The 24,159-nt window shown below is 39.7% G+C and overlaps 1 protein-coding gene across 1 annotated transcript in view; it reads left to right on the forward strand.

The window, feature by feature from the left end:
- The window catches only part of NPAS3 (neuronal PAS domain protein 3), a 1,128,724-nt gene that overhangs the window by 936,317 nt on the left and 168,248 nt on the right, over positions 1 to 24,159 (forward strand). Inside the window, exon 6 of the mRNA XM_027870104.1 lies at positions 9,701 to 9,875. Within this exon, the coding sequence (XP_027725905.1) occupies positions 9,701 to 9,875 (175 nt within the window). The remainder of the gene's footprint in view (positions 1 to 9,700; positions 9,876 to 24,159) is intronic.

Genomic DNA, 24,159 nt, shown 5'->3' on the forward strand with positions numbered 1-24,159 from the left:
GGTTGATTGTGAAAGATGACCACTGTGCTGCAGCCTGGGGATGAGTTCAGACAGACTTCTGGCCCCCAAGAGTTACATGAGCCCAACTCTATCAGAGCTGTTTTGTTGTAGGTGATACATTGGCACACGACCCAAAGGTACCAGTGGAGAGAGAAAGATGCTGAAGAGAAGCCCAGAGAGGGTGTTGAGGCATGAGTGAGGAGACACACGACTGGCAATGTTCCTGATTCAATGGTCCCAGTGAGGGTGTAACCAATCAGGAGAATGGAGCCTTGGGGGGAGGTTTCTCCAGGGTGGGAAAATGTTGGCAAAGAAGTCCAGACAGTGAATTGTGGCACCAGTTAGGTGAAGCACGAACATAATGCCACCCAGTGGTATAAATTCTAAATATGTAGCTGGAAATATATCTGGATAATGAAGCAAACCAAATGTGTGCATTGTCAAGTACAGGTATAAGGAATATATTTTTTATTTTAAATATTTGAAGGCAGAAAGGAACGAGTTCCTTTTGCCCCATTTGTATGACTTCTTCCTTCCTAAAGGCAGCTGGGTAATGCAGTTGATAGACCATCTGATGTAGAGTCAGTAAGACCTGAGTTCAAATCCAGCCTCGGACACTTATTAGCTATGTAACCCTGGGCAAATCACTTAACTATTGTCTGCCTCAGTTTCATGGTGATAATGATAGCACCTCCCAGGGTTGTTGTGAGGATAAAATGAGATAATAATTGCAAAACGCTTTGGAAATTTTAACTTTTGTTGGCCTCAGTTTCCTAATCTGTAAAATGGGGATAATAATAGCACCCAGCTCCCAGATTGTTGTGAGGATAAAATGAGATAATAATTGTAAAGCACTTAACCTAGTACCTGACACATAGTAAAGACTATATAAATGTTAGTTATTATCATTATTCCATTAGACTTCTATTAGAGGTTCTAGAACATAAAAGTATAACTATGGTGGACCCCCCCCAGCATGTCAAAATGTAGGGGCTGCCAATATCACACTCTTAGGCTATATTTTTCTTCCCTTGCCCCAAGTGGATACATATGAATACACTGCTCCCCACTTGGCCCCACCCTTGCTAACAGGAGACTCGTCTCAGAATGTGTGGCCTGTCCTGGAAGCAGACTATGGTCCATTTCCCCACCCTGTCCCACCTGCCTCACCCCACCAACAGCCCCCGGTCCTTCATATGGAAACCTCACAATGTTAGAAGGTATATTTTTCAACCCCTTGGTGGACACAGCCCAGGTGAGGCCCTCCCGTCCCCCACCTACTCTATTCTCCCTTGTCCTGGGCACAAAAACTCCTAATTATGACTCTATTAGAACAAAGAAGTCATTTCTACCCTTACTTATCATGTCCTAATGGAAAAGAGCACAGAGTTAAAAGGGAGGAGACCTGCATTACTACCTGCCTTGCCCAACTCACAAGGTACATGTGACCATAGAATGATATCATGATCTAGTGGAAAGAGCATAAGCCTCAGTAACAGGAGACCTGGATGTTTAGTCCTTGTTCTTATTTAAAATTATGTAATTATATTAGCAGGGTGATTTTGGACAAGTGATAGCATCTCTGGACCTGTGTTTCCTTATCTGGAAAGTTAGAGAGTTAGATGAGAGGATCTCTAAGATCCTTCTAGTCCTCATATTTTTAGAAATGAAAGCATTATGGAGAAATGAAAATACATATATTAAAATAAATCTCTGCCTACTTAGACAGACAGCATGGCAAAGTAGATTCACTCATGCTATAGCATGTGACTGTGGACAAATAACTCAATTTCTCTGTGCCTCAGTTTTCTCATCTGAAAAATGGGGATGATAATACCTGTCCTAAATACTTGCCAGGTATTGGTTGTTACTGCTATTGGCTGAGGCATCAACTGTCTAAAATGATGAAAACTTCCAGGGCTTTGATGAGCACAAGAGGCCTCAGCAAGAACAAGCTTGGATCCATGTATGTGAACTTTTATAATACTCCTGTTAGACTTTGGACAAGGGATTCAATGTCTCCTCTTATTGTCTCAGTTTTCTCATCTTCCACCTCAGATTCTATGATTCCGTGACGTACTGTAAGGGAAGTTATGAGGCCTGTTTTTCCTGTTTACCTCTCTATTTTCTGTCCCCCAAACTTCATTTAACAGAGAATGTTCCCACATTCTAGAGCAAGGGTGGGGAACCTGGGGCCTTGAGGGCACACATGGCCCTCTAGGTCCTCAGTCCAACTGCATTTAGTCAAAGGGCCACACCTAGAGGGCCACATGTGTCCTGAAGTTTGGATTTAGTCCAAGGACCACACTTGAGGACCTAGAAGGCCACAGTTTTCCCACCCCTGTTCCAAAGATTGATTTTGGTTCCCAGGGACTAGGGCAAAATGGTCATGGTCGTAAGAAAGCCAAGAGTGCTGTGCAATGAAGGACAATAGAGACCCTTAAGAAGGATGACATTAGACTACTTATGGATACTACTGAGAAATAATGGAATCTGGTCTCCAAAGAGAAGAGAGCTAACCACAAGGCAATAATTGGCACTTATTAGTACTTATTATACGTCAGACACTGTATTAAGTGTTAGGGGTACAAGTATAAACCAAAAAACTATCCATGTCCTCAGGGGGCTTACATTCTATTGGGAGAAAACAATACTCAAATAAATGTAAACTGAAAAGAATGGGGTGGAGTAGGGAAGGTACCCATGAAGAGGTATGGTGTTATGGTAATATGAATTCAATTTAGCCTTGAGTCAGTATTTTTTTTTCTAAGTGAGTATAGCAGAGCCATAACCAAGAATTCTTGCAAAATTGGATTTTAGAGCCCTGAAAAGGAGTGAACATCAAGACAGGGAAGAGGCCAGCTATTTGTGCAGACATTCTAGGGAAAGAGGGGGCAGCTCCTCTTCTAGAGAATCTAGCCAGAACCCAAAATTTGGGTGAGAGGTGGGCCCCAGAAGAGAGTTTTCATAGCAATGGGACCCTAAAAATGATGGCTCAGGGACAGTCCCACCACACAGCAACTATGAGGCAAGAAGCTAGAAGAGCAGTTACAGTGAAAAAGAAGGCAAGGGACTTTGCGGGGCCAGAATGGAGGCATGTTGTGGCACAGAAACTGGACAAGATTATTCTTGCTTGCATCGTAGAAACGGAGGAGAGTACACAGGAAATATAAGCTCTCTTTCCTGCTTCCTAAGGGGACCTTTGCTTCAGTTGTTACTCTTCTAACAGCATCCATTGTGAGAGTGAGTCTAAAGCTGTTTGTTCACTCCTTAAGTCTGGTATTCTGTCTCCATTGCAGAATTCATTGCCAGTATTGCTTTTGGCATTGAGCCCATTTCTTTACCTCCTTTCTCTTCTTTATGATCAAGACGGCAATAATTAGGCATTCTGTTGGGCATAGAGGACAGAGCAGCTGGACTCTGCCCCCTTTCTTCCTTCTTTGGAAATCTACACACCAGAAAGAAAGTCTAGAGACGTGAAGAGCTCAGAAACCTCTTGCTCAAACTACATGGCCTACTGAAACAGAATAAAGTTACACTATCCAGAAGGTGTGTTTTATCGAAATCAACAACTTCCCCTGTTCTTTTTGTAAAGTGACCACATACCCCAAACACAATGTGACCACAAAGATGATGCTGGTGCCTGAGTCTCATTGATATTTCTTTTCAGTGATATCATTATTTCAGTTTCATCTTAAAGTTTAGGGTCCCTGAGATTCCGTAAGGATATTGTATACTCCTCCTGCCCCCTATACTATACTAGACTACAAGCTCCATGAGAGTAGAGAGTGAGTCTTAGGATAATTTTATGCCTCCCTCAGCACCTTGAGGGCTCAGCATGCAGAAGACATTTAGTAACGATTTGTTGAATGATGTAATTTGAGTTTCTTAAAATATGTAACATTTTGACTCACTTTCCAGTGTCTTCACTTCGCAATGAATAGAGAACATCTATAAGAGAGGTGTTTTTATGGTAGAACTCATGAGTATAAATACAAGTAGATTTTGTAGTTGCAGATAAAAGTCAAGAATAAGTTGCTATAAAACTAGAGGAATATTGACAGCATCTAGACACTGTCTGTGATCCTGATCCAGGCCTGGCAATAGCCATTAAGGACCCCAAATCCCAAAATGTTGACAGATAATTTTTTTTAGGGCACTCCCTTTTACTATAACTACAATTAATTCAGTAGAGCAAAAACTGTATTGGCCCAGTAACAGGTGCATGAAGCTACAACTATGATGATGTAGCAAGGTGTACAAGGAGTTTTGGCACTGGCTACTTGAAGTACAACTCCTTGGGCAGCTAAGCGGTACAGTTGATAGAGCGCCAGGCCTAGAATCGGGAAGATCTGAGTTCAAATGTGGCCTCAGGCACTTACTAACTGTGTGACCCTGAGCAAGTCACTTAACCCTCAGTTTCTCATCTATAAATGAATAGGAGAAAGAAATGGCAAACCACTCCAATTATTGTTGCCAAGAAAACCCAAATGGGATCATGAAAAGTCAGACATAACTGAACAGCAACAACAACTTGAACTACCTTGTGCATAGTAGGTACTTAAGAAATGTTGCTGAATTTAATTGGGAGGCATTGTGGTACAGACGATAAAAGTCTATCTGGAGTCAGTGGGTGTAAGTTCAAATCTTGACTGCACTGCTTGTCTCTAGGGCTCATTTTCCTCATCTTTAAAATGAGAGGATTGGACTAGATGAAAGAATTTTCTCAATATAATGATATTGGACACTGGTGTTGTGAATGAGCTTTCGCTAGAACCCCATTTCTAGGGAATGGTAGCCCTACTTTGTTTTGTTACCTGGCCCCATTCTTTCTAGGATTACAGAATCATAGATTGAGAGTAGGAAAGCATTGTAGATACCCTAAAGTCTAACTCCCTCATTTTATATATGCAGTAAGTAAGGCCAAGACAGGGTAACCAACTTACTCAAAGTCACACAAAGAGGAAAAAACAACAGAACTAAATTGAGAATATGTGGACTTAGCATCAAAGAAAACAAAATTTTTCTATAGTTCTGACACTGGCTACATGACCTTCATGCAATCTGTGTGAACCTCAGTCTTCTCATTTGTAAAATGAGAATACAAATACTTCCACTATTCACTTCATGAGGCTTTTATAAAGAAAATATTTTGTGAGCTTTCAAATGCTATACATGTGTGGATTGTAATTTGGATTACTATCCAGGGTTCTGGACACAGGAGAATAAACTCTCTTTGAAAAGATCTACTTATCAATTCATCTTTGTTTAGACCTGGAGTGAAGGGAGGAGAATGAAAGCAACTCATGAGCTGATCAAGTTACCACAGGATAGAGACCAGTGGTGAGAATTGTGCTAGATGTGGGATCAGGAAAGACCTGAGTTCAAATCTCACCTCTGGAACTTAACTAACTAGATGACAGAGCAAATCACTCAATTCTCTCTGAGCCTCAATTTCCTCATTTGTAAAATAAGCATAATAATAACTGTAGTACATCATGGAGTTATCGTGAGAATCAAACAGGACTCTGTGTGTGTGTGTGCGCGCGCGCGTGCGCGCATGTGAACTTTTTGATCCCAAAAGTGGTCTGTAACTGTTATCTGTTATTTATGAGCAGCATCTTGAAATGTTTGGCAAATAGAAGTGGAACATGGCATAGTAAAAAGAGCATCACAAGACCAGGGTTCAAATATCACCTGTGAAGTTTACCTGTATGAACTTGCCAAGTCATTTAACTTCCAAGACATGCAGTTTCCTTAACTGCAAAATGAGTTGGTTAGACTAGGGGGAAAGGAAAGGAATATGTAGTGCCTACTATGTGCTATCTCATTACATACAGTTATTATCTCATTTGATCCTCACAACAACCCTGCAAAGTAGGTACTGTTATTATCCCCCTTTCATAGTTGAGGAAACTAAAGTAAACAAAAGTTAACTGACCTTCCCAGGATCACACGGCTGGTACGTGTCTGAGGTTACATTTGAGTTCAGATCTTCCTGATTCCAGGCCCAGCACTCTTATTGCCTGCACTATCTACTATAACTTAAATCAGCAATATTTGAGTTTGAACCTAGGATCTATCACTTATCAACTTATGGTTGTGTGACCACAGGCATGTCACTTACTATCTCTGACCCTCAGTTTCTTCATCTGTAAAATGGGGGTGATAACCCTTATGATACCTACTTCTTAGGGTTGTTGTGAAGCTTGTGTAAAATAAGGTATGGCAAATACTTTTCAAATCCTAGAATGCTAACTAAATATCAGATTTTACTATTCTGGGATCCCATGCATATTCACCACCCTCCTGGGGTGAAGCAGGACTTCTCGCCCAGATCATATGCCTGTAGTATAAGTTGGATTCACTGATGCTTCTAATAGGAATGCAAGTGTAGATAAAGTCTGTCTACATAAAATTCTGCTCACTGTATAAATGATTGTGGATGCTAGAAAAATTTACTTATGTAACACTAAACCTTATGATCATTTTATGGGTAAAATAATCACCCCTTCACTGAATCTTCCCATCAAGCATAGCAAAAATTTTTTACGCTGACCATTTCAGTGGTAGAATAACTAAAGTCAGTGACACTGAGGTATGCTTATCTAGGGTAAGATGAATTCTTTGGGTCCCTCTCCCTAAGACCTGAGCCCCATGGTCTTGAACTTGAACTTGACCTCCTCTCTCCTCCTAGTTAGTGACCTTTGTTGAAGCTAAATGGGGTAATGAATAGAGCACTGGACTTGCAATCAGGAAGACCTGAATTTGAATCCAGACACTCACTAGCTGTATGATCCTAAGCACATCACTTAATCTCTCCCATGAGGCCTCAGATTTATTATAAAATGGGAGCAATGATAGTACCTCCCTCACAGGGTTATTGTGAGGATCAAATGAAATACCTTATGTAAAATGCTTTGTAAGCCTTGAAGTGCTACATTAATATTAGTTATTATTATTATTATTACTATCATTGCCACTTGACCAACATTTACTTGTGACTACTTTCTCCACAGAGACAGCTAGGTGGCACTAGGTGAGTACTGGGCCTAGAGTCAGGAAGATTCATCTTCCTGAGTTCAAATCACCTCCAGATACTTACTAGCTTTGTGACCCTGAACAAATCACTTAACCCTATTTGTCTCAGTTTCCTCATCTGTAAAATGAGCTGGAGAAGGAAATGGCAAACCATTCCAGTATCTTTGCTGAGAAAAACCCCAAATGGGGTCACAGAGAGTTGATTACTACTGAAAGGACTGAATAACAAAAGTAAAGAGTAACCCCATGTCAGGCGGTCAGTCATTTAAAAGCACTTACTGTGTGCCGGGTCCTGTGCTACAAAGAAAAGCAAAAACAGTACCTGACCTCAAGGAGCTTACATTTTAATGGGGGAGGCAGTATATAAATGACGAGGTCTTCATACTTGCTATAAACAGAGTCAATAGAAGGCTGTCTGAGAGAGAAGGCGTTAGCAGCTGAGGGACCAAGAAGGGTCTGTGTGAATGTTTAATAATCAGGAACCTGGGAAATCTAAAGTGTTTTCCACTCCGATGTTGTCAGCTTATCACAATCTGTGGCCTGTGCCGAAAGGCGTGTTGTGGTATTAAATAAAAGATAGAGTTTAAGGAAACCGACAGAAATAGTTTATTAAAGTGCTACAATTTGCCTCCATGCAAGATGAGAGCGACTTTCTCATATTCGCTAATCCCCAAACAAAATAACCATCAAGAAATATTAAAATACGCATTTTATTAGTTTCATTTAATTTCTTAATTGCTCAAATTCAGTTTACCAATTTATTGCTGTGTGAAACGCTTAGAGGCAATGCGTACATTAAAGGGATTATTTACATGTAATCCCTCCCTCCCAGAGGAAAGGAACTGATCACTTATGAATCCTGATTTAGACTCTGTAACAATACCAGATGAATGAAATAGTTACTGTAAAATGATATAGTCAGTAGACAAATAATATCATAGCAGAGTGCCATTTAATAACCATGAGAACGTACCTCATTTTTGGCAAGAGGTAAGTAAGCCTCTTTCGGGAAGTACGGGTAACTAAACTGAAATCAGCTTCCCATTTCTTCAGCCTTCCTGCTTTTAATTGACAGATATGAGAGATGTGTTGTCTGTTAAGATTTTAATCAAACGGTGTCTGGAAGTAGTTGTGATGATTTTACCCGTACTGGGAGTCCCATGCAAAACATGATAGCTTCCAGTGATATGCTTCCAGATACCCTTGTAACAGCTTGCCTGGGATACCAAAGAGCCAAATTTAAATTTGGAGGGATGACAAAGGAAAGAGAAAGAAAGGAAAGAAAGGTCACAGGATCAGGGAACATAGAACTGTCAGGGTCCTTAGAGATCACCTAGCCTGACCCGTTCATTTTACAATTGAAGAAGCTAAGGCCCAGAGAGGGTAAGTGACTCCTCCGGAGTCACACAGTGAGTGTCAGAGCTGAGACATGACCCTAAATCCTCTTTACTCTAAATCCAAGGAATCTCCAGTACACCTGATGTTCTCATGGGTAGATCCCACTCAGTAACTTGTGAGAAGTAAAGGGAAGCAAGCTTCCATAGCCTGTGTTAGCTGATCTACTAACTATTAAACTACTCAGGACAGGAAAAGTCCATTAGTGACCTGGAAAACGGCTTTTTCTTGTCCTATTGCTGATATCTCTCTCTTTTCTGTAGTACTTGTAACCCCACTGCATTTCTTTCAGCAGCATTATTGCTGTACTTGAAAGAAAATGAGAGATACACAATGGAGGGGGGTGGGTGGCTTACTGAAATTAACCCAATCCTTGTAGTAGCAATTGCCCCCTTATACAGCTCAAAATCCATACTGGGACCACCTCTGACATCGGTGAACCGTGCAGGATTTTAACCAGAGTCTGGCTTCTCAGACGTTCTTGCATTCATTGCTCTGTGTTGGTAGGCAGTCTAACCACATACAAAACAAAACATAAAAAAACTACCCTCAAGGAGGTTTGTACCATCTATTTTATTAGATTGAAGTCAGAACAAGCTGATACCAGCAGGAAAAAAAAAAAAAAACAACTCACTGGCTTAGATCGAAGCTGACCTTTTTCCTGTGGAAAATTCTCCATGTGATTACAGAGCTAATGAGTAATATTTAATGAAAACATTATGTCTTCTTATATATTCCTAAATAGCACTTTTTTACATTTAAATTTACATAGAAATAAGCCCTTTGTACTGCCTACATGTATAAAAATGCATCCAAGAAAGCTGAAATAAACCAGGGCCATATCTACATGAATCCAGTTCTCACTGAAAACTGAACTGTCCAGTTAATTATCCAGATACTTGGTCTATACAATGCCAAATGTTCAAATCTTTGGTGCCAATAATCTAGTTTTAAAAGCCAAAGGTTTTTACTAGGACTTTCTTTTTTCACATTTTAAACAGGGCTAAATATTTGCCACATAAGTATAGAAACACCCTCACTTTCTTTCGGGTTCAGTGATGCTTCTGTAACCCACACCTTAGGCCTAATCAAAACTGGGTCTAGGTTGACTGCTAATATAGCCTGTGTTTCTTGGACTGAACCATATTTGCATTTCTATTCAGTGCCTAATTTAATAGTGTCTTGAAGTTGGAAATGAAAAACCAAATGACCCTTCTCTTTTCCTTCTTTTCATCCTTTCCCACCATTTCTTTTGTCCTCCTAGGTGGAACTGACAGGCAGCAGTGTATTTGACTATGTCCACCCAGGAGACCATGTGGAAATGGCAGAGCAGCTGGGCATGAAGCTTCCGCCCGGGCGAGGCCTCCTCTCACAGGGGACAGCAGAGGATGGAGCCAGCTCAGCGTCTTCATCTTCTCAGTCTGAGACCCCTGAGCCAGGTGGGAATTGCAATCACAATGAGTGGGTTGGCGGGCAGGACCTTTACCAAATGATTGAGCTCAAGTTGCTGGTGTGAAGAGACTATAAATAGGTCTAATGGTATTTAACAATGCTGTGCAAGGCTTTCAGTTCCATGCAGTAATTAAATCAGGAAGAGATTTGAAAATAAAGAGACATTTTAATAAGTATAATAGCAAGGATCTAATTTTGGTTGAACAATACATACAAAAGGCATTAGTTTCTTTAGTTTTTCTTTCAAATGACTGAAAAAGGTTCTGATTTAGAATACCCTCTTCTTGGATTGTTACAGTGGCTAAATGCAATGTACTTATTTATTATTCAGCAAAATCTATGAATAGGTTTGTGTAGAATGAAAAGTACTGGGCACATGCAGAATTCTTAGTTCCTTTTTTTTTTTTTAGCATCAGAAGGTACTTGAAAGATGTGAACAGATAAATTAAGGCTAAAAAGAAAACAGTAATGGCTACATTTTAAACTGCCTTTCCACCCTCAGTATTTAATTAGATCAATTGTATAGAGGAATGAACAGAGGTGACATTCCTCATTGGGATTCCTTCCAGGCCTCTTATAGACTTTGCATTCAGAATGTTCCCATTTTCATTGTGTTGTACTGATGATAATTTAAGTATTAGGGGAAAATCCATTTATAAATTAAACAAAATGACTTGATATCCATCAGTCCCCTAGTTCATCAAGCTGTTCAAACACGGGGAAGATTGGCTGGTCGGCCTGGGTCTTCCGAGAGCTCTGGTAATTAGATCTGCGAAGGATTTATTCTTTGCTGATTGGGGCTTTAAATTAATTGAAGTTCCACATTTGTGGTTTTGTCCTTTTTGTACTTTTTTAGAGGAGATATTTCATATTCTTGTGTGGTGGAGTGCTTGGCCAAGCAGCAGTGGTTTAAATGTTAATTTTTCTCATGAGAAGTTTAAGATTTTTAATGAATCAAGGCCTGATTTGAAGTGCAAAGTTTTATTTGCTTACTTAGGAAATTATTTTTGTACTCTTTAAAGATGTTTGTACTGTACTTGATCTGTTGTTTTAAAACAGATTCATAAGGCAAAAAAATATTTTATTAGGAGAGAAAAATGAAGAAACAAATCTCAAGGTTAATATTGGAGCCCTTGAGCTGATAAAGAAAGAAAATAAGTCTTTCCAGGCCCCTTCAGGAAGTTACTGACTGCATCTAGCCTTTACACAGTAGGTTTTCTTACGAAATAAGAAAGAAGGAAAAAGAAGACTATTACCTTTGGGAAATGTTGAACCAGTCCCTATTCCCTAATAATAGAAAGGAATAGAAGTAGACTCTGGCCTCTACAGATGTTGTTATTCTAGACTGGCCACAGCTTAGTGGCGTGGAAGGTTTATAATTTATAAACCCCTGGGCACAAACCTAAAGAAACCAATTGTTTGCTAGTCCTTTTCCTTCAGTACCCTTCCTCCTGGAAGCAACCTCTGTCACAAGGTAGGTCCAAGAACTCATCACACATTGCAACTGAAATGTTCCTGGTCCCAAATTGTCATGAATATCAAAATAGGTCTAGTTTTGATATTAATGCCACTTTGAAATCCCACACATTCTATAAGTATCCATCCAGACAAAATGACTCTCATCAAATTCTTAGAGTGCTCATCTTTCTTCTCCCATCCGTTATTACCTTCCTATCCACAGATAGCCCTAGAACTTGGCAAATCCTTCTCTGTTTCAAAGTGGAGTGCTGGTCTTTTTCACACAGAAGGCTCACTGCCTGAAAAAGGCAGCCATTTTGCCTGAGTTTCTTTCCCCTACTCTCCTCAAGAGCTTCCTTTGCTGCCCAGTAGAAGTAAAAAGCATGAGTGTCATTACCAAATAACAGTTTTCTCTATTGCCACTGCAGCCCTAATAAGAAGAGTTTCTCCCCTCCTTGCATGTAATTCAGGAGTCCTTTGGGTGAATGTTATATCTTCTTTCTGTTGAAAATCCTTGGTTTGGGCCATTTCAGACCTTCAGTTCTTAATAACATTGAGATTGACTGCTCAAGTACTGAAAAGCTGCTGAAGGTGCTACCTTTAACCAAATATCTTCACTAATGCAGATGATCCCTCTAAGAGAATTAGTTAAAAAGTTAGTGTCAGGCACTACATCCCAAAGCTGCTTATGTTTCTTAACAGCTAAAGGAATTTTAACTAGATTTTCTGAATCTTAATAACGTGGAAGAGTGTTTATGTTCATAGCAACATAATCTTTTAAACTATGTTAAGACACAGATTTTTTTTTAAATAGCAGTGTAATTTGGGGGAAAGGTCTACAAATATATTAGTATTATGAAAATGAAGAGGCTAGGTGTGGAATTTTTCAGAAGCCTTGTGATGTGTTCAGTGTAGCATTACTAAATGACTGAAATCTAAATAACATTTGGCATTATAATAAAAGGAAATAAGAGACTAAACTAGCCTAAGAGGCAATGATACTGGGCTGTAATAAGAATTCTCTTGCTTTGAGCAGCCAGTCCTTTGATTGTCTTGTCTTAAATCAGTCTGAAGATAATGAAAGGAAATAATAAAAAGAAAGATCTTGACTATACAGCCAACCCAAATATATACTTTGTATGTATGCATGTGTCTTTCTTGATAGTTGAGTAAATATGATATTTCTTTTAATATTTAGCCCTTAGATCCTAAAGAAACTCTCAGGGCATATGAAAAGGAAATGTATTGCCTGGGTTAAAAACAATTATCAAGTTAAAGATTACCCCCCTTTAAAGGATGATTTGGCCATTTTGGAGAATGCTTTCCTTAACCTGCAGGCTCCCATGATATTGTCGAGCTCGGAATCTCTGGACCATACAGCCTGAATGCTTAATTTACTCTCCATAGATCTTCTTATATCTTTTCATTTCTTTTAATGGTTCCACAAGTCTTGGAATTATGATTGCCATACTCTTCTTTTAATAAATTCAGCATAGCTACTGTTAAGTGCTCAATAAATGGAAAACTAGCTGTTTCCAAGGAATGCTAGAGAAATTTAGAAACATTGTCAAACCAAAGGGCCCTATTTCTGAGGTTAGGTCATAGAACAACTGTGGTCAATTGTCCTTTTTATTTATTTTTTTAATTTTTAAAGAAAAAGTTTCCTTTTCTGTTGTGAAAGCTGTTTTTAGCTTCCTTGGTAATAAGCTCCTAACTGTAGGTCTCCCGTCAAGAATAACATATCCCAGCCCTGCTTTAGAGTGAATTGAGCCAGGACAAGGGTCCTTGCAGCTTATTGAATGGGTGAGAGCTCATAGAGGGAGAAATCAATACTAAACCAGGATTTAGACAACTTAGCAAAATGTATGAGACAGTACTTTGGGTGAAGAATAACTACAACAGCAAATTTAACCCATTGATTCTCTGAGATACTGACTGTAAGGCTTCCTTTAAAAGTTTTAACTGGAAGCAAGACTGCTACGGGGTAAAAAGGAATTAAGTTGAGATACTCATTTGCTATGTGGTGTGTGTGTGTGGGGGGTGTGGGTGTGTGTGTGTGCGCACGCGTGTGCGTGCACCATTATATGTTGCCGAAATTACTAAACTTAATAGACATCTTCATTATCAAAACGGAATCATGGAGGCCCTTACACAGATGCTTATGCCTACGAGATTAAGGAAATCTGATCAGATCCTGCTCTGACTGGAAAGAACAGAAGCAGCTCATTTTTGCAGACCTTCATGTTCATCTCTCTAAGGAGTTCATTAGAAGGTCCCCCAATAGATGACGGGATAACCAGTACAAATGGCAGACAAAGGAAACAAGAAGGAATTTCAGCATTCATTTGAAGACTGGCTCAGTGCTTTGTTCCAAAAGCCACATGGATGGGAGATACCTGTACTTTGACAGTTGAATTATTTACTGCCTAGTGTAGTTTTCTGAAATAGCTCCAGTTTCCTATCAATGAGCTGAATTTAGAAGTCAGGCAAGGGAAACCATCTTACTAACCCAGCATCCAACCCTGGTCCCAAGACAGTGTAACTGTATCTACAGCACTTTCTGCTGTACTGCAAATGTCAAACAGAAGGTATAATGGATTTAATATTAGTGCTGGCCAAGGTGTTGAGGGAGCTGTTAATAATGTCACTCCAGTTATTGATCTGAAGCCTTTAAAAATCAAAGAAAAGTGAGAGATCCCCTACTGGGGAAAAGGCACAACAGTGACTGGTTTTTATTGCCAATATATTTCTACATATAGAGTACTGACTTTCTGGAATTATGTGATCACCATTAATCTCTGTGAGATTTTTGGAATCATTATGTGGTAAGATAATATCGGGGTGGGGGGGATCCGAGAGGGAGGGGAAGACTTATACTCATGCTAATGCTACAAGGACTGGCCTGTTTCCTTAACATGATAAAGAGAGCTTTGTGAAAGGATAGCATGGTGCTCCCGACCTCAGTATTAAGTATTCAAATGGTAAGGAAAGGTATTTGCTCTGGGGTTATTCCCCGTCACAGTGATGGGCTGGCAGGATTTCAGAGTTCTCTGAGTAAATTCCCCACCTGAAACGGTCTTCCTCTCTATCACATAGTCATTTGGTTGATCCTGATTTCACTTCTACTTTACTTAAACTCCAAGTACCAAATCATGTAGTGACTGCTTTAAAATCAGAATGGATTTTGTGCTTACAATTAGCGCACCTTTTCAGGAGCCTGTCTAATCCTTCAATCTGCATGGCAGTTTGTATGCTATGAAATCCCCACTTTCCATAGTCCCTAACTAATAAATGAAATTAAAATGTGTAATTTATGTTGAATGTTTATCAAACTGTAAACACACATTTAATTCCCTTCCATATTCATACAACATAAGCAAAGATAAATCCATCAGATAACTTACCATGGTTATCTCTGATGGATTGAATGTGAAATTTGTCTCTACTATAGCTAGAACAAAAAGTCAGGAGGGTACATGTCACCATAAGCCAGTCTTACTTCGGTTAATAACATCTGCATGTATAAGTGTTGAACATAACAGTTTAGCTGGACTGGTTTCATTGTTACCGATGAAAGTTATAAGGTAATTTTAAAGTGGTGCATTTTGGCAATGTTCTCATTAAAGGGGAAAAAAAGTCCTGAGGGCAGTATATGTACCTTAATTATTGTTCATCTTTAGAAATAAAATGTTTCTATTTCTCCCTATTTCATTACAAAATCTATTTGATGTTGCTCTGAGAAAATGATGAATAAATTCAAAAAAGCAAATTAGTATTAGTCTAGGCTTTCTGTTCTGAAGTGAATTCATTTGGCTCTAAAGGTGAACATGAGCAGCACCTATTTTCCTTTATACAGTAACATCCCTTGGATAATAGTCAAAGCCCCTTTATATGCTAGCAAAAATGGCAATCTCATTTTCAACAGCACCCCCGACAGAGTTAGAAGACGTCTTCTACAATGAGAGCTAGGTGGCCATACTTTCTTTCTTGTTTTATCCAAGTATATAGCTACTAGAAGTCAATCTATAAACATTTATTAAGCTACTACTATGTGCCAGGCATTGTGCTAGCACTTAAAGATACAAAAAGAAGCAAAAGACAGTTCTTGCCCTCAAAGAGCTTATAATCTAATGGTACGTATCGATCAAGTATACGTCACCTGCATTTTAGCTGTGCCCCCTATGATCTACATATGTGCTTATTACTGGGGATAAGATATTGTTCAAAATACCCTGGTGTTTCTAGCACTTCTTTCTGGAGAAATCACTCAAAAAGTCAATTCTCTCCTACCCATAAATAAGCTACTCTTCAGGTCTAGCTACTGTACCCCATGATTGCAGGCCTAAGCCACTCACCCCAGCTCTTTGGATCTTGTTCTCGCTACCATTTCAAAATGGAAAGAACTTGCCGATGAGGTTGCTCTGATTGTAGAAAAACGGACTCTCTTTTCTTTCCAGGAATCAGATTCTGTAGTATTTGTCTGTCCTTGCGTCCCCAATTCTCTTTCTAATAATCAGTACCCCCCTTTTGCAGTTCAAAAAGTATGATTCTCATGCAAGTGAATACAGTGATATCATGGAAGAGTGGCAAGTAATGCGTAGAATAATTGGAGGAGAGACCTCTCTTATCAAAATAAACAAGACGTTAAATTATAAGGGCCAATTTTTCTAAGCCTACAATAATAATAATAATAGAAAATCAATATTATTTTTAAACCCATTATTTTGAGGCAGTTATTTCCTAGCTCTCTAGATCATAATTCTGCTGTTTCCTTACCTGTGGTGATGAGGGGAAATTTTTTTTAGTGTTTCTATAAAATAAAGCTCAAGCTAAGTTGCTAACAGGAAACCTATTTTTTCTCTGCATTTCAACAAAACATGTCCAAGTTGGATGCTTGATAATTACAATTTATAGGTTCAGTTTATAAAGCTCTTACCTTCTTGAACAAAGCACACAAGTCATTTATTCTTAATACATACCACTACACAGAAATCTCTCTCTTGTCAAAATTATACCATTCTGGGTTCCTCATCTGCACTAAACAGTAGACTTACAAAGGATAAGTTACCTGGCATTGACTAAGCCTTGCAGGGTGCATAGATCAGAAGAGGCAAAATTGGTCGAAAACCGTTTCCACCCCTAGTGAGCAATTTACTCACGATTGCTTTGGGGAAAATGCTGGAAATATTGCTTCTGTGCAAAGTTTGCAACATTCGGTTGTCAGTGTTTTGCCAAGCAGATCTTCTGTGAGCCTTGTTCTTTTGAAACAAAGCTGTTCCTGGGGCTGCTATGATAATAGTTGGCATTAATAGAGCACTTCATGTATCCAGAGCACACCAACTGGTAATTACAGGAGTTAATTCACACTATCTCCCTCTGAGGGAGGTCAGTGCCGTTATCCCTGCTTTACAGCTAAGCAAAATGAATCACAGACTGTGCAAGTGGTAGCCCAAGGCCACCTGAGTCAGTTGCTGAGCCAAGATTAGAACGGAACCTCTAACAGTTCAGGGCTGAGCTGGAGGAGAGGAGAGTACAAGGGCTGAAGAACAGAAGAGCGAGAAGGGACCTTGGGAGAAAAGTAACCAGCAGGTCCTCTGGGGTAGAGAAGAGAGCCTTCTTCTCTAAGCAGAAATCACTATGCACACAGGTTTGGAAGTTTGGGGGTTTGGGGTTTTTTTTTTTAAACAAATCCATGATTTCATTGTTTTTGAGAACTCCCATATGAAGAAACTCAATCTACTAATGCTGGTAAGCACCTCCTCAAAGTTTGTACCTAGTTGTTAACATGCTATTTCTCCCATTAGATTAGGAGAGACTATCTTCTGCCTTTCTTTGTATCCCCAGCATTTGGAACAATACCCAACACATAGTAGGTGTTTAATAATTACTAATTTAAAAAGACAGGGCCTCAGAGTTGCCTAGACAAAGTGCTAAAAAGTTAAGTGACTTGCCCAAGCTAACCGTTAATATGTCACAAGCAGGACTTGAACCCAGGCCTTCCTCACTCTGAGTCCTGTTCTTTACCTGATGTTGCCCTGACAAAATGATAAGATAATTCAAAAAAGCAAATCAGTGTTAGTCTAGGCTTTCTGTTCTAAAGTGGATTCATTCGACTCTAAAGGTGAGCATGAGCGATGCCTCTTTTCCCTTATATGGTAACATTCCTTGGATAATAGTTATAGCCCTTTTATAGGATGACATTTTTCAAAAATTAAAACATTGCCAAAATGGACCATCTTAATAGTATCTTACAACACTCATTGCCTTCATCGGTTGTAGATAGCAATATACCCATGCTTTCCCACACTGTGACTTTTGCCCGTGTCTTCCCAGAGACTTTTTATAGAGGATAAATTCAACACATTGGACACCATCCTCAAGCAATTTTTCTATTTCTTGCATACTCACCACACATATAATCATCATAGTTTTCCATTCCAATAGTGCTTTAAAGCTTATAAAGCCCCTTCTTCAGAAAAATCTAGGGAGGTAGATAGTGCCAATGTTACTGTTTGAGAGGTAGCAATGGACTCCATCCACTTCTCTAGTGTTGGGACATGGATGCTTTGTGAAGAAGGAGGGAATAACTGTAGTTCTTCAGGGAATAACTGTATTCTCCATCCCCTAAGACCTGATGTCTAAAACCTACTTGACAAACTTTTGCAGCCCTTCATTTAATCATCACCAGTTTCAGTGACCTGGATCCACAATCTGGCATTGAGAAGAAATAGCAATGGACGTGTGTTCCGCCTAATGTGATGGTATATGTCTGTAATCTCTGCTACCTAGGAGGCTGAAACTGATAGATCTTTTGATCTCAGGAGTTCCAAGCTAGAATGTATTAAACTGATCAGGGGTCCTCACTAAATCTACCCAAGTCAATATGGTAAGCCCCTGGGAGCAACTTCTGTGGCAATCATTATTAAAATAAGGTCAGTGAGTGGCTGTTGCTCTTCCAGCCTGGGTAAGATATAAAGAACGTATCTCCAAAAAAAAAAAAAAATCTGCTTCAGATACTTACTAGCTTTGTGACTTTGGTCAAGTGACTTAATTTCTCCATGCTTCAGTAAGTATCTGGGGCAGCATTTGAACTCAAACCTGCCAAACTCTTCATTCTAGCTCTCTATCCACTGTGCCACCTAGCTAATAAAAGAGGAAGTTGGACTAGATGACCTCCTAAGTTCTCTTGCTGCTTTAAATTATGATGTTATAATTAGACATGTCATACTATCTCCTTTCCTCCCCACACAGCATCTCCTTTCCCCCATTCTCTAGGCAATAGCATCTGAACAATTAGAGGATGGACAAAACTCACCCCAAAGCCAGGACCTCCACGTCTGGGCACATGCATGGACAGGCCCAACTGAAATATTATCTTTTTGCCCTTTCTGCTGTTTTGCACATTGTGCACTGGAAATTTCCATGAAGACTTGCAGTCTCCTGCCTGTTTCACCATGGATTCAGGTCACTGAAACTGGTGAAGGGCAGCAGAAGTTTCTCAAGTAGGTTTTAAGCATCAGGTCTTGGGGGATGGAGAATACAGTTATTTCCTCCTTCTTCACAGAGTGGTCCATGTGCCAAAACTAGAGGAGTTGCCTAGAGTAGGGCAGGCTGTTGGAGCAGGCAAGGTAAACTGTGAAACAGATAGGCTGGGGTGCTCTGCATTTTTTTGGGTCTAATTTTCCAAGAGATAGAATTGTTTATTGTCTTTACCTAGACCTAAAGCACCTGTCCTAGAGTCAGGAAAAATCGTTGATGTTCATTCTTCATTCTCAAAAAGGACCAATGACATCACGAGGGTGATGTCTTGACTTGTGCGTAAATTAGATTTAAGTGAGGCAGAGCTGTGCAAAGTCATTAGCCTCACTCTCTTCTCCAGAGTCATCGAAGTCCAGTGGCAAGACATAGGTCAGGATGACTGGCATGGTCATCCAGGAAAAATTAAGTTCAAAAATTAAGTTACTTAACCACTATTTGCCTCAGTTACTTCATCTGTAAAATGGGAATAATAATAGCACCTACCTCCCAGGGTTGTTGTGAGGAACGAATGAGATAATATTTGTAAAGTACTTAGCACAGTGCCTGGCACATTGTAGGCACTACGTAAATGCTTGGTATCTTCCTTTAAATGAGAGTGATAATATTTCAACTTCTTACCTCACAAGGTTCTTACTTTGTTAACTCTAAAGCATTACAGATGTGAAGTATTATTTTATAATTTACTAAAGCAACTGGTCCAGACTTTGGAAGAATAAAGAGTTAGGAGAGATGTTTACATCATCTTCTGGTCATATATTTTTACTGTGTATCAGTTGAAATATACTACATATACCCATTTTACCCAATTGAATAAATTTAATTCTATAGTTATTAAATGCCCATTGGAGGCAAGGCACTGCACTAGACGCTGAATTAAATGCATAGATATATAAGGCATAAGTGCCTTCCTTCTGGGAGCTTACAATTTAGCATCTGTGCATGTCGGTAGGTGTATATGGGTGGGGATTTACAGGGGAGACAAGATTTGCATAATAATAACTATAATACAAATAGAAGAAAAGTGCATGAAAGTACAGTGTACTATATAAGATCTAAGGAAGGAGAGATCAGGGAAGACTTCATGAAGGAAGTGCCATGTGAGTTAGGCCTAGAATGATGGGTGAGACTTCAGCAAGTGGAGATTGGAAGGGGAGGACATTTGAACCTCAGGACAAAGGATGAGCAGAAGCAGAGAAACGGGTCAGCAAAGGAATGTTTGTGGAAGGTGGTTCAGGTTGTTTGGTGGGATGGGATGTGAACTACATGAAGGGGAAATGACAGGAGATAAGGACAAGGAGGAAGTTTAGCGCCCTGTTGTATCAGGCTAGGGAGAGTTTCATTTTCAATAATGGAATTACACAAATCAGATATGTGAATTAGAAAGATTAATTTGACAGTGGTGTGTAAAATGGATTGCAATGGAGAGAGACTGAAGGGAGACTAGTTAAGTCCAATTGCAGTAGTCCAGACAGGATGTAATGAAGTTTTAGACTAATCATAATGACAATAACTAACATTTATAAAGTGATCACTACTATGCAGCTGAGCACTTTACAATTATTATCTCATTTGATCCCCACAACAACATTGGAAGGCAGGTGTTATTATCCTTATTTTACAGATGAGAGAATTGAGGCAAAAGGTTAAGTGACCTGCCCAGGGTCACACAGCTCGTGTCTGGGGCCAGGTTTGAACTCACATCTTCCTGATCCCAGGACCAGCACTCTATCCACTGCACCACCTAGGTGGCAACGTAAAGAGAAAGCAAAGACAGATGTGGCATATTTCAGATGTAGAATTGAGTGGCTTTGGCATCTCAAGAGTTGATGTGGTTTAGTGGAAAGACCACTAGAATTAGAGACAGAAAACCTGGATTTAAATTACTGATCCGACACTTGTGAATTGTGTCATCATGGGCAAATCATTCACCTCTCCAAGCCTCAGTTTCTTCATCTGGAAAACAAATGTTACTTGCACTGAGGCAATACTTGACCCAGTGGATAAAGGGCTAGTCTTGGAGTCTGGAAGACCAGGGTTCAAGTCGTGTTCAGTGAAATACTAGCAGTGTGACCATGGGCAAGTCACTTAATCTCTCTGTGCCCCAGCAAGACTTTAAGATTGTAAAGTTCTGGTGCATTGTTAATCTATATCTGGGGAAGGGGTTCTAAGGCTGGGAATTTTTAACACTGATGAAATCACTGGTCCAAAGCATCCCCCACACACAAAAATACTCGCATGACCTACCTTACAGGATTGTTGTGCAGAAAATGCTTTGTAAACTTTAAATCACTAAATAAACTTGTAAGTGTTGGTATTACTGTTAGTGGCATGTGATTGAATGTGGAAGCAGGAGAGAGGAGTCAAAGATTATTCTTAGGTCTTCAGCCTGAGTGATCTGGTGACTAGTATGCCATTTATGAAAATAAACAAGTCAGGGAGAAGAGGAGATTTTCAAGAAAAGAATTTGCATTGGAACATGTTGAGTCAGATGTGTTATCATCCAGGTGAATATTTCCAGTAGGCACATAGAAATGCAGGTTAGGGGCACAAGAATGGGATCAAAATTGAAGGTATTGATATAGGAGTAGTGGTGAAAGTTGAAGATGTGGGAAGGGCTCATACCAAGGGAGATATATGGAAAGGAGAGGGGATGAGGGGATGAGAGGAGAAAGGAAAGGAGATGAGATAAGAGGGGAGGAGAGGAGACAAGAGGGAATGAGAGGGGACAAGAGAGAAAAGGAGAGGAGAGAGATTGAAGGACAGAATTATGGCAAGTGGCTATATAGGAGAGTCAGGGAAAGGAAGCAGAATTAGCAAAGAAGGCAGAAATGGAATCATTTGTAGGTAAGAGAACCAGGAGAGTTCAATGTCATGCGATGCAAAGGAATAACAGCAACAACAATAATAATTAACAAAAGGTAAGAACTCCTATTACTACTGATACTTTTGTAGTATTTCAAATTATGCAAAATATATTATTTTAGCCAATCCTCACAACAGTCCTATGAGGCAAATACTTAAGGGATCATTAATTCCAATTTAAAGATGGGTAAACCAAAGATCAAAGGGCTTAATTTATTTGCCCAGGGTTAAACAGCTAGTATTAGGAATGGGATTTTAACTCAGGTCTCTCCTGACTCCAAGGTGGATGGCCATTAGTGTCAGATGCTGCAGAAGAGCAAAGGATGCTGGGAATGAAAAAAGGCCATTGGATTTGGCAAGTACAGTGGGAAGAGATCTTTGGAATTATCTAGTCCAAATCCTAATGAAATCCCAAATTCTATCCACAGCATCCCTGACAAGCCTCCATTTATGTGATGATGGGGAGGTTCCATCCCCTCCTCACAAGGGCAGCCCAATCTACTGTAGGACAACTCTAATTAGTATCATCTCTACCTTGTTCTATATTTTTCTGTGAACATAATATGTCATATCCCCCAAGTATAATGAAAGGGATTATTACATTTTTGCTTCATATCACCAGTATCTAGTCCATTGTCTTGAATATAATGAGGGGTTAGTAAAACACATAAACCACAAAATTTTGGAGCTGGAAGGGACCTTAGTGGCCATCAAATACAACTTGTAGCTACAAAGGAATCCTTACTACAACATACCTGAGCCTCTGCTTAAAGACCATGAATGAAAGTCATCCACTACTTCCCAATGCAAATGTTTGAATGGAATGGCAAGGGCTTTTCCCCTTATCTTGAGCAAAAAATAAGCTTCTCTATCAATTTTGCTACTTGGGGACAAGCCAAATAAATCAAATCTATTTTTCATAAGGGAACTTCATATTATTTTGTAGAGCTATCATATAGATTTGAACTCAAGAAGATGAGTCTTCCTAACTTTAGGCCTGGCACTCTCTCCACTGCACTATACATATATACATACATACATATGCACACACACACACACACACACATACATATATATGCCCAAACATATACATATACATACATAGCATAGGTGACGCAATGGACAGAGCACTGATCTTGGAATTAGGAAGACTCATCTTCATGAGTTCAAATGTGGCCTAAGATGCTTACCAGCTTGGGCATGTCACTTAACCCTTTTTGCCTCACTTTCCTCATCTGTAAAATGAGCTAGAGAAGGAAATGGGAAATTATTCCAGTATCTCTGCCAAGAAAATCACAAATGAGGTCATGAAGAGTCAGAAATGACTGAAATGACTGAAAACAACAACATACACACATATGCATATATATGTATATATACACATACATATATGTGTGTATGTAACTATCTACACATATACGTGTGTATATTATATATATCCATATATATATATTTGTAATGTGAAATATTTTCTAACCATATTTCTTCTGTGCTGTACTTGGGCAATTCTTAAAGCACTCCATCCATATAAAAGTCTTGGTGTCAAGATTTTAACGTACCTATTGCTTCTCCTAGGCTCTAGACCCCAAGAAATACCAGTTAACTCCTCTGTGCTTTAGCCAGGAAACTCCCCTAGTCCTGCTTTAAGATAGAACCGCTGTTCTCATCTAAGTCTTTGCAGTTTCCAGCCCGACTTCTTGATGATGCATAACATGGTGTGCCTAACATGTTGTATAAAAGACCAGATACTTGTGAAAATAATAACAATTCATTTCTTTGAAATGCTACCACTTCCACTGCCCTTCATATAGAAACAGCCATGGACGCTGACTGTGTTCCTTGGGCCCTGGAGGAGGCAGCAATGCATAGAGCGAAGAGGCTGGATTTGAAGTTTAAGATCCCAAATTCAAATTCTGGCTTAGTCTCGTAGTTGGGGGACCTGAGGCAAATCAACTCCCCTCTCTGGCCTTCAGATCCCTCATCTGTGAAAAAAGAAAAAAAAGAGGAAGTTGGTCCAAATGATCCCTAAAGTTGCTTCTAATTCTAAATCTGTGATCGTAAGGCCTGTATCCATGCTAGTTGAGAAACATCCAGAAGGCAGTCTGGCAGATGTCTCTGGCAGTCCTGTGGTTGTAGATGTGGTCTCTGCTGTGACCTCAAGGCCCTGTAACCACCAAACCTGCTTTCTCATCCAGTTCCCTGACCTGTGATGATCTAAGCTAGGCAGGTGGTGGGGAGAGGAGGGAAGCTTAGATTTTCATTTGAACTTTGAATAAATCGATCTATTTGGTGGGGAAGGCCTACAGTGTGACTTCAGTTAATCATGAGTCTAGGTAACTAAGATTATTAGGGTTCTGATGGTGTACTGTGTGTGTGGAGAGAGAGAGAGAGAGAGAGAGAGAGAGAGAGAGA

The sequence above is a fragment of the Vombatus ursinus genome, unplaced genomic scaffold (genome assembly GCF_900497805.2).
Source record: "Vombatus ursinus unplaced genomic scaffold, bare-nosed wombat genome assembly UNPS02014794.1, whole genome shotgun sequence".
Lineage (NCBI taxonomy): Eukaryota > Metazoa > Chordata > Mammalia > Diprotodontia > Vombatidae > Vombatus > Vombatus ursinus.